Below are 11,861 nucleotides of genomic sequence, written 5' to 3'. Positions count from 1 at the left end.
ACAGATTGCTTCAATAACAAAGTTTGTGTTATGTAATTAACATTAAACCATCACACAGCGTTATCATTTTATATATTGATAATTATATAAGGATAATTATTCCTATTTGAACTGACGCTGCTGTGGACGATTTCAAGAACAGATAAAAAGCTGAGAACATGACTTGGTATAAAAATGTAACCCAAATGATGATCTTATTGTTAGTAAACACACACACACACACACACACACACACACACACACACACACACACACACACACACACACACACTATTGAAAAAATATATATATGTTATCATATGCGTGGTAATGGAATATTCCGACTTTAAGCTAAATCTAATTTGGCCTCACCTGACACGTAAGAGCACTGGTCATAGTCTGACGATACCAGAACTCAGATTGTGTGTTTGTAAACATGCGGAAATTATTCAAATCAGTCTACAACGGCGTTAATTTGAATTTGTCGCACTCATATGCTGTTTTGATTTACAAGTTTGTCCTATATTCATGTCTATGAATCAAGGTAACAAGGCCTTTTTGAAATCTGATGATTTCCTGCAGTGTCGGTTCATTTACATGTCTGTGGTGTCCATGGAACCCTCTGTCATGTCAAGGAAATGCAATGCGTTGATGTTTCAGTTTATGTACACATCCGTGGTGTCCATATAGTCCCTTATGATATTGTAGCAGTACTGGTACTGGTCCTGGGCAAAAACAATTACCAACATGTGAATTGGTACAAAATAACACGTATAATCAGTCCTAGCTGATATTTATTAATTTATTATCAAGTGCAAATGGAAAAAAATGTTACGGGTGCATAGTTTGCGAATTGTCATAATAACATCATTTATCGCTCGTTGTCTACATAATATTTAAAAACTAGTATAAACATTATGTGTAAATTATTTTGGGCTATTGGCGGAACAAGTTACTGATTTTAAAAGCGACGATCTTCTTTCTAATCATGGTTTGATGTTCTATTAGACAACGCCTCCTAGTATTCAGTTTTTTGTTGTTGTTTTTTTATAACCATGAATTCCACTTCATTATAGATATGTATGTCATTGAAAGCACCCAATATGAAACGAATATAGAGATAGATATGTTTCAGAAAAGAAACATGTGCAAGTTTTCCTGTACTTACGAAACACGTAATGAATTCCGGACGTCTCGCAAGGAGCTGGCGAGAAATCTGAAATATGTCTACTTCGTCATCAATCTTCATTTGGTCTCTAGCACTACTGATACAACAGAACAGACCGCTCTGTGTATACCCATCTCTGAAACGTAAAGGACACAAGTATATCATATAGAGATTTTAACATATAAAGACTTTTAACCCTATCATGCTTAAAACGAAAATAACTTTGCAAAAAAAGAAAACACAAAAAATGTCCTTCTTAAGCGAATCGAAGGTCTTTAGTGTTCTTGAGTCATTATCGCTTTAAACCGTCACGTTTGCTGATAAATATCACCCGAGGAGTTTTATTGTGTTATAAGGAGTTCATTTTATTTACCTGGAAATGAGCCTTCAGTTTAACTAGATTAACAAATTTGTTTTTCTTGTTTCACACTATACATTTCCGTTCGGCCCTCTCAATTTTGAATGACTGAAAGTGGCGCGAATAAACTCTCAATGACGTCACATTATGTTAGCTCTAACGCGTAGTTGTTTGATGACAATCCTTAATTAGATCACTAAATTTATCGATATATGTGTTTATTTTGGTTTAGAAATACATTTAAGAAATTAATCACAAGCTTTAGGAGGAATATATTTTAGTTTGATATTGGCACATGTACGACAGAATAACCGATTTTCAATATCATGCGCATTCATTCACTTTGCAAGTCGCACTTACTTTCATACCAGCATGAAACTAAGATATTTTCATATCACAGCGTAATTGAAAGACGACATAAATACTAGAAAAGGGAGGTTGGATCATTTTAGTTTTTTTATACTGATTATCGGATTGGGATAAATCGAAACAATATTTTTGTTTAATTTGATGACATAATGTTCGTTTGCATTGTATTTATTGTCATCAGAAAACAAAGAAGATGTTGTCATCAAATGTATTGGAGATGTCGGTAATATCACCTACCGGCACATGACAACCGTCGTTTTAGTGTCGTCCGATTTACGCCTGCTGTCGACAAGTTCTAGTAACTGAAGTAAGGTTGACGAATCCTGAGGGACTGATGACTCTTGATTCCAACCGGATAGGTGAAACACTCGAATACTGGTGCTTGAATCATTATCCTGAAATGTATGAGTTATAAATTCAAGCTTAAGATACAATGTCCACGTACAGAATGTTAATTACAATGTATATTCCAATATACAACACTAGCACTTTTCTGGTATAATATTAGACTTTTGCATATGTTGGGGTATAGTGATATTCCACCCGAGGGGTCATAAAATATGTTAAAGCACGAGGCCTTGCCGGGGGGTTTTGCCACCTTGTTTTACTTCAAGGGTGAAATAGCCCATCATTCACTCTGTCATATATAAGAGCACCTTTCTTCCATTTTCCATTCTAAAATATTGGGAAACAAAGCTTCATAGGTCAACAATGAACTACAGAGGACGCTATATCATACCAAATTTATATTTGTTATTATGCAATTAATTGACTTATTGACACAGAAAATAAATTCTCCGTACCTGCATTAGCCAAACAAAATTAAAACAAAATTGAAACAAAAAATTGTACACAAATGTGTATACGTAATCAGGTGACGTCATCAGTTGGGAAGGGACATGCTTCTATTGCAAGAGTGGGTGTGTAATGCAAGAACAGTGAACCTAGGTGTAATGTCCTGGATATTACACAGGTAGAAACGAGTGAATAGGAGTAAAATACATATATCTTAAATGTTGTTATTGCAATTATCTGTTTCTACAATAGACTGAGTAACCTTGTTTGAGAGGTCTTTCTTAAATACTTCTGTTTACACAGAATCTGTTACCTTGTTGGTAATTTCAATTTCAAGCAAATCGACGTTTGCTATTGTGGACAATTTCCTTTTGTGCTCTAGTGTATAGTCACCAATGGTTTTATTCTCACCGATCTCCGGAAGCCAGTCCTAAAGCATACAAATGCATCACATCTGCTTACAATTATATCATTATTAAATGCAAAAATGCATAAGGCTTTGTATATAATTTTATGCCAGAAAAAAGATTGGGTTGTTTGAAGTATATCTTCGGTTCTAGATTTTCTTTGAATATACCATCTGACTTGATTTGCTGTTAGTATTTTATTTTTACTCTTTGAACAGAAAGTTTCGGTTAATTAGCATCTGTAGTTAGATTTACCATTCTTTATATTGTCTCATTTATAAACAAGTACGTTTCTGTATACTTACAATAGTGTCAGTATCTATGATGACAATAGCTGTACAGTCGTGATCCATTGTCATTGTCAACAGATCTACTACGGTGTCTTCCATAGGAGTCTGGGTGACGATATACCCAGTTTTGGATGTGTAGGACTAAATTAAAAGTAACATAACGACGATTGGCACCTTATTTTGAGAAGGAAAATCTTTACAAATATACTGTATGTAGGACAACTGTTCAGTAACATATGAAACTCTTTCGAAGACTTCGCTCTCGTGATTGCCAACGTTGAAATACAGTATATTCTTGATTTAATTATAGTTTTTACAGTACCATGATACGGATTGGCTTGACTTTCACTTTACTTTGATATGTTTCAATATATAAATATAAAATCACATTCTACAAATTTAAGATATAAAAATTCATTTTTATCGGAATGCCCATCTCAACATAACAAGACATTGACGAATCACTTCTAACAGTTGTGCTCTTGGAATACTACTCTTAATTCTAAAATATTAGCCAATGATAGAGAAAGTGGGTTTAAACGACCGACAAAAGGCATCACAAAATGATGCATAACTTTCATATGGAAAATGTGAGTTTTTGAAAGATTCCAGCTATCACTGTTTCAAGGCTAGTAAATCAAATAAATAATCACATCTTAAAAGAATTATACAATACCGAATGTGTATTTAGAATCTAGTGCCGATAGGCATGTAAAAAACACAAGATATAAATGATAATTGACAAATTATCAATATCTTCTTTCGTAAATAATTTATTTTACATAGAATTCATTACCTAATTGCATCACTGACCGTTTTTTTTTTAAACATGTAGCTAACTTAACATACCAAAACGTGCATGTATCAGTGCAAATCATAAACATTTAAAGTACTTACAGGCACCGTTATGGCATTGATGTAATCTGTCCTACCATTTGCATATGTTCGTAGGTAGACACGGAACCTATCCACTAGATAAATGAATAAGAACAGTTGCTTATAATGGAAATAAATGTTAAAAATGTTTAAACTTGGTTTAACAATGGATAAGTTTATGAAAACGTATACTTTCTAAACAGGACACAATTTTGTTTTACAAACCATCTGAACTGTACTTCTTAGTCTGATCATCACGCAAATCTCGTGAATAAATTGTACAGAAGCCAGAAATAGGCAGCACGAGTCATAAGTAAAGTGCTATATGATACATCCTCTTTCAATATAGCTTCTGTTTCAAATTGATAACGGTAAAACGTTAACGATAAAAGTCTTAAACTAAAATAATTTTTGTATTTTTTACAAATGTATCCATATGTTGGTATAACTTTACTTGGGTTTCAGGAAAGCAAACACATCATCACAATTGTTTATATCTGATGTGCAAATCTGATTAATCTACTCGGTCTGACAAAAAAAAAAAAGATAAAAAAAAAATAAAAACTTGGAAACTCCTTCAGCGGGAAGCTTCTTTTTAGCTTGAAATTGTTAAACGTTCTTGAATAATAGTTTTTCTATATTACATAAATCTCTGTACGGTCTATGTCTGTTTTACTCTGCTTTTTGGCTAACAATTAAAGAAGACTTGGTGTCATTGAACGGCTATACGAATTTGTTCCTTCTACGATATACATATATGTTGGTGTTCGTGGTAATTATATATGTTACATACCTGAAAGGATATATAAAATGTCGGTGCTATTAATGTATGTTACATGTAGTAACGAACCTGCAAGTACAGATGAACTCTTATTCTTCGTCTTGTTCATTGGTAGTAAGGCAGCTTTACAGTCATCTTCGCTGTATTTTGGCTTCATTGTTTGCGTCAACTAATTCAACAATTGAATTCATGTGAAAAACACCAACAAAAATATCAACATGTGAACATATTCATAATCCGAATTGAAAGAACAAAAACTAGGACAAACTAGGAACAAAAAATTACAATGAGACTCTTGAAGTGCAAGGAGAATAAGACAAGGTGTTCTGAAATAGTAAGTGTCTTCATTGTCATCTCTATGTAATCTTTTTATCATACATCACCTCATACTCCCTTCTGAGCTTTGTTTGGTTGGTTGGGCCGCCATTGGCGAGAGCGTTCAGTTTCGTGTTGTACACCATTCTAGAAATAAGTGTGTCCGGCATGTCGAAGGCTTCAAGAAGGAGTTGATGTATAGCTATGTACTGCTCCTATATATAACATGGCCATAATATTACAGGTACATTATGAAAAATGTACTATTGTGAAGTTTGTGTTAGTGATAATACTCACTGCATTACAAGTCGTTGGGGATTTTTTTTTCACAATGAACTATATATACATTGATATTTATTCAATCCAACAACATGTTTTACTTTTTATCATACCATTTTACATGTCAATTTGTCAGCATACATAATCTGATGAAAGTGATTAAAGAAAGGCTAACAAACCGTATAACCATCACTATCGATAATGTCAGTATAAAAACACTTACGGCTGTTTGGACCATGTTGACCCTGTCTTTTCGCATCGTTTTTATGTAATGCATGACGTCGACTCGTCCGAACTCTTTCCCGTAATCCAGAAGAGCATCGAGAGCAAGGAATGTTCCTGTTCTGCCTATACCAGCACTAAGCATAAGCAGATCCACGGTTAATGAGTTATTTGATAAACTGATTTATATTAGAACGGCAACAAAACAGATCTATGAACCATGAAACGGGAAAAAGAACTACAGTGACGATGAACAATGAGAGACATAGAAGCCCATACAATTAATTCTCGACACAGGGATGAGATACACAACTTACAATAAGAAATTATAATTGTAACTAAAAAAGCGTTGGTAGAGAAAAACAGATAAATACATAAACGATTGCTGCTTAATATGGACACATGATCGAAAGCCCACATAAAGGCAAGGGAGAAAGAGAAATTGATGGCGATTATAAACAAAAGCACAATACCAAATGATTTGACAATTATTCACAAGGTCATGGTCTTTATCAAAATGAGTATATATACCTGCAATGAACCACCATCTTTCCTGTTAAGGCATTCTGATAATTCTTCACGCGACGATGGAATACAACAAGTTCATTAGGGTCCGGTGTCCCATGGTCGGGCCACGTGGTGTAATGGAATTGATGTACTTGTCGTACGGTCTTCGTCTGATTAGATAAGTAGAAGTTCATTATAAAATAATACTAAACGACAAAGGTATTGATTTCATCAAAGAATATTTATTTCGTGTTTAATATCACCACCGTATATACCTATATAAGGGCAATCAAGTTATAAATTATTTAATTTTTATAACACCGACATGACAAAGTTTCTAATCCTAAAATAATATATGATGTTATTTTTTTATTCATTACTCTCGTTGGTTCAAGTGGAAGCGCAACAAAGGTCTAGCTGTAATAGAAAATCGAACTACTCGAAAGAAAATATATGGCCGGACAGGTGAAAAGCACATGCATTATTACCACACTACCCGAGCACCCGCTGATAAAAATAAACAAAGCAGAAGGATACGGTCGAATAGTCAGTTAAGTTAAAACAGCATAATCACTACACCTTCTTTTCAGTTACTGTAAGATCCCGGATGACATAAAAGGCATAAGATCGTTCCCTATCCAGGATGATGTTGAAATGTGTAGTTGACATTGGTTCTCCCTCATCTGGCCAGTATTTATCACATTTAGGCTGAAATTTCGATAAAACACAAAAAAAAAAAAAAACCATGATAGCCATTGAAAAAAACATCATTGTTTGAAAACAATTTTGCAGTAATGTTTATTGGAGGTTTGACATAACATTGTTTTTATATTTCTTCAGAATTACACATTCGAAGCTACTCAAATTTTCACTTATTTCATTCTTATGTTTCTGTATGCTTTTAAAATGTTGCTTTGAAGTTCAACAGTACCGTAGTATATTTTGTTATTTTAAACGAAATGTTTTACCTTTGCTCCTTCTACCAGATTGGTCAACATGGCAATTTTGCCAGTCCTAAGTTGCCAGATCATACGCCAAAAGTCGTTAACAGTTCCAGGCCTTGGACCTGTTCAATATAATTATTATTGAATTGAATATGTAAACATTTGAATAGTTCAGTTAGGATAAATAATATTTTCGCCTTGTATTTTATAATTATTCTGTATTTTTGACATATCAAAGTACAGCAAAAACTAGACATGTGACTTACAGGTTGAATGTTGACAGCCACTAATAGCGGTGTCATCACGGTCAAGCCATTGGTGGCATTGATATGGAACCGTTGACGTGCTAAAGTTTTGGGGTCACATTAAAGTAAAGCCAAACAAAATCTTTCCTTTTTTCTAAGTTTTTCTTCAAATTTATATAAAGGCAGCAGAGTTGAAAGTGTTGATAAGATAATTAGTGTGAAAAGGCGTTTTGCAACTTTCCTACCTTGTGTAGCGACATATTCTGCAGTTTTTGTGGCGCTCTGTAACATAAAATATTTTAAATTCTAATACACAATTTCATGCATAGGTGACAACGAATTATTGCTGCGGACAAATTCAAATATACACTTCTCCATACGTTTGGAACCACCAAGTCTAATATGAAAATTTTGATAAAAACTTATTTATCTTTGCAGAAGTAGGTCTTGTTGAACACCTTGAGTACCTTTTGTACTGGATGCCGCATGATAAACCTAACGATAACCTGGATTTAAATTCCAGCAAATAACTGTTATTGGTAAATCATACCTGTGATCGTACTGTATTGAAAACTGGCACATCGTAGATTGACATATGTTGAAAATGGCAAGCGTATGGACAGGTTCAAGACCGTAAGACATACGGACAAGAAGTTGCATGTTTTAATGTTGGGTAGGCCATTATGTTATATCATGTTGATGCATGGCTGTATGTATCTTGAAGGGTGGATTTAGCATCAGGATCGAGAAACACTGGCATATGTTGTTGGTTTTTTTTTTTTTTTTTTTTTTTTTTAATTTTAATAATAATTTAACTATATGGGACCGAATGGATTAACCAGCTCTGAAGGTTTATCCATTTCCTGGCATAGTTTTCGACGGAATCCGTAAGCATGTTGCAATTCATATTTCAATTAATGGACGGGGTTTCAAGATGCTTTAACCCTTCTAAAACTCTCGTAGCTTAACATTTTGTATAAGTCTAAGTCGTCAAGTGCGGTGTGTCTGATAGGGCACTAGTTATAAGTAGATGTAGAATAAAAATAAGCTGACGGAAAGTGGTTCTTATATCAACTTAATCAGTTGCAGTTGAAATGTAATGATACAATGGCTTTAGAATAACTACGAAATTAAAGGTGTATTTCTGAATTGAAAGTGTGTAAGAAAGATAGCTTGAACGAATTTATGGCGTAAAATGTTGCTAATGTTAATAGTATCCACTCACTCAATAGTAAGAGACGACACAACTTGTGTATAGCTTGTAATAGAAGTGAGGTGTTTTTACCTGATGTTGGCATTCTATTCACATAAAAAGTTGATGAGTCAATCTTTCTGATCAATTAACTTTTGGTAATTTGATGACTTTTCTGCTAATATGAAACAGTTAAAGTCAATATTTTTTCTAGATTTTGGTAATGCCTTTTTAAACACGTGTGTTGATACAGGACTTACGGTTCCATAAATGTCTATTCCTGTCGATTGTGTATAGTTTCGTTGATAATTTGAAAAAAATCCTATATATCCTGTAAAGTTGTCATTGAAAATGTTCCTTGAAAACAAACCTAGGCCCTAATTTTAGATAAGAGTGGTCCCTAATGACCAACTGTATATTCGAGATCATAAACAAGCGAAAACCCGAAAAATGATTTTGTTTCCATTATCAATGTCTAGATGACTTTGAAAACAAATTATACTTACATCAATATAATTGGCATTGATATAGTCTGAGTGCGGGTCGTTCCCAACTGTGCCAAGGATTACACGAGAATGGTCATCTGTTGAAGAAGAATAAAATGAATATCATTATATTAGTTAGATTTATCTAGATGACTAGAAGGAATGAATATGTACAATACAAAACTTAGATATTTTTCATATTTATTTGAAAGCAATAATTCATATCGTTCTACTAATCTAAGATCCAAGTATATACTCGTGCACTTTCTTTTCTTTGTCTTTTGGATAACAAACATGAGATACTCACAGGGAAACGTGGTCTTAAATCGATTTTTGGCTTTGTTTTGTTGAAGCATTCCAATTTTATGCTCATGTAAAGCTCCATATGGTATAGACTACAATGAACATGATATATATATCATATATGGATAGTGAATTGATATATAAAAATAGAAACGACATGCAAACAGAATCTTAATTCAGATTCGATGAAACTAGTGCAAAATATCATCAAAAGACAAATAAGGTGTTTTCGCGTCACTGACGACATCCAAACCAAGTAAGTGTCGTCATTTTCCCAACAATTCAAAATCTCAATCAATGAAATCATAAAAAAAATTACGATTTTATCAGTCACCAACACCTTCCAAGAAAATTGTGATATTGGGAACAGGGGATTCAATATCGAATAAATTACGACACCGTAAGTTGAAAACGTAGAGCTGTTGCTATCCCGAAATGGACAATTCATTGTAGGAATTGAACTCATGACGCTTATCATACAGCTTGGTGGAAAGTTGGATCGAGGTGTCGTGTTCTTTATTTTATATTCCCTAAGTTAAAGTTAGTTAGAAAAGAAAATAGCATGAACATAAATAAAAAAGTAAAACGTACTTTAATTATTTGGTGCATTATAAATTATGTAATGGTGATAAAAAATAGACAATTGATTACATATAAATGTGATCAGACATAAATACTTTTAATAAAGAGCATACCTTGTATTCAATCTCGAAGGCTTTTGACTTGTTTTTCATCTTAGCAATTACTAAAGACTTGAGGTCAGAAACAGGAAATCCAACAGGACCGGAATTGTAGTAGACGTTATCTCCAATGTCTGATTTCCTAGACACATTTTCAGCATTGACGTATACGTTGGCGGAGTCGTTTGGTAGTTCGTCTGGTTTTTCGTCAGGCACTGCATTTAGGTTCAACATACAAGGTATGTATATGTGTGTATGCGAGGGTTCATTGTGTTTTATTCAGAGCAAACAATAGTTTATTATTTATCAATAGTTTCAACTTAATGTATAGAGTGTGATACCGTTACTCAAAATACAGACAAAATCTTATAGCTTGGAAATATGGCAAGTAAGATTTTGCTATTTAGCAGAAAGGAAATTGTCTCCATTTTGCTGTCCTAGGTGAAACTAAAAAATGTTCATCATATGCTATACATGTAAATCAATAAATGATAACATTTTGAAAGTTAGTAAATCGTGACTATGATTGATTATTTCAATACCCAGCGGGTAACCTGCTGAAATACATTATACAAATAAGTTTAAAGTACTCTGCCAAGGGAAAAACATATCACCTAAAGCATTGCTATAGACGTTTCTTTCAGCGATACCACTGTCAGCATGCGAGTCTACTCGCTCTAATGGTTGGTCGTACACATTCCCATCGTAGTCTTTGTGATGACCTATATCATCGAAGGAGTCTTGTTTACTGGCACTCAGTCGCCGTCTATATATAGAAGGTGAGTAATTGTAAAACATGAATCATATCAAGATCAGAAATATCTTGAATTTACCAGTTTCATAGAAAAAACCGACAATGATGGAATAGTCGAAAAAGAGTGATTGTCTTCACATTTTGTTAAACGCTTGAAAGTATTAAAATGAATACAATGAATTACACAATGAATATTTTTATCTCCATTTTTGACATGTTTCATGAGGTTAATACTAAACTGCATTTTCTAATACGATTCTTTATCTGAAAAATATATATCTCTTTTGTTTGCAAATTCAGATAAGTCGTGAACAAGATACAAATTAATTTGGAAGTAAAAAAAGAGCACAGTTCGATGATATCTTTGCTTGTTTTAACAATTGCACTTGGAAATTCAAAGTAGAGAAAATAATAAGACTTTCATTTGATTTAGTGAGGTCGTTTAACATATAATTATGTTTTTGTTGAATAACCACGGTGGAATTACCTCCTGATGATGACAACTATGACCGCGGCGATGACAAGGACGACAACCACGCCTACTAAAGCTCCGACTATTGACCCTGTGTCTACCGCTCCAGGAGTATCTGACCTCTGATCTTGTCCTGGCGAAAAGGGAAAAGCATCAATGGTACATATATAACTTCTTGGCATATTTTCTCTCTATCTGATTAGCATGATGGAAGATATACCGACACGACAACACTAAACTCAACGAATCATTTTATTGCTTCAAAATACTTCAATGTTTTGAATGTTCGTTTTGTGATATTTGTTTTCCTATGCACGGAATTAAGATTTATTATCAGTATATGTTGAAACATGTAGATGATTGTTAAGACTTTATCAGCCAAAGCAGCAGACAGAAAAAGCATATATTCCGAGAAAATGAACTGCCACCTTTCTATTTTA

The 11,861-nt window shown here is 33.7% G+C and overlaps 1 protein-coding gene across 1 annotated transcript in view; it reads right to left on the bottom strand.

Annotated features, from left to right (window-relative positions):
- Positions 1–624: 624 nt before the first annotated feature.
- Positions 625–11,861, bottom strand: part of LOC132564217 (receptor-type tyrosine-protein phosphatase kappa-like) — a gene marked incomplete at its 5' end in the record, with an annotated part of 49,366 nt that continues 38,129 nt past the window's right edge. Inside the window, 18 exon segments of the mRNA XM_060228890.1 lie at positions 625–704; positions 1,148–1,283; positions 2,112–2,269; positions 2,983–3,099; positions 3,382–3,507; positions 4,264–4,337; positions 5,093–5,192; positions 5,407–5,553; positions 5,841–5,976; positions 6,371–6,516; positions 6,926–7,054; positions 7,315–7,412; positions 7,781–7,817; positions 9,234–9,310; positions 9,520–9,607; positions 10,211–10,410; positions 10,810–10,961; positions 11,437–11,554. Coding sequence (XP_060084873.1) covers positions 636–704; positions 1,148–1,283; positions 2,112–2,269; positions 2,983–3,099; positions 3,382–3,507; positions 4,264–4,337; positions 5,093–5,192; positions 5,407–5,553; positions 5,841–5,976; positions 6,371–6,516; positions 6,926–7,054; positions 7,315–7,412; positions 7,781–7,817; positions 9,234–9,310; positions 9,520–9,607; positions 10,211–10,410; positions 10,810–10,961; positions 11,437–11,554 — 2,108 coding nt within the window.

Source organism: Ylistrum balloti, unplaced genomic scaffold (assembly GCF_031769215.1).
Source record: "Ylistrum balloti isolate Yb309-2 unplaced genomic scaffold, AGI_CSIRO_Ybal_v1 Utg372074, whole genome shotgun sequence".
NCBI classification, from domain to species: domain Eukaryota; kingdom Metazoa; phylum Mollusca; class Bivalvia; order Pectinida; family Pectinidae; genus Ylistrum; species Ylistrum balloti.
This window is presented reverse-complemented; position numbering and strand designations above follow the sequence as displayed.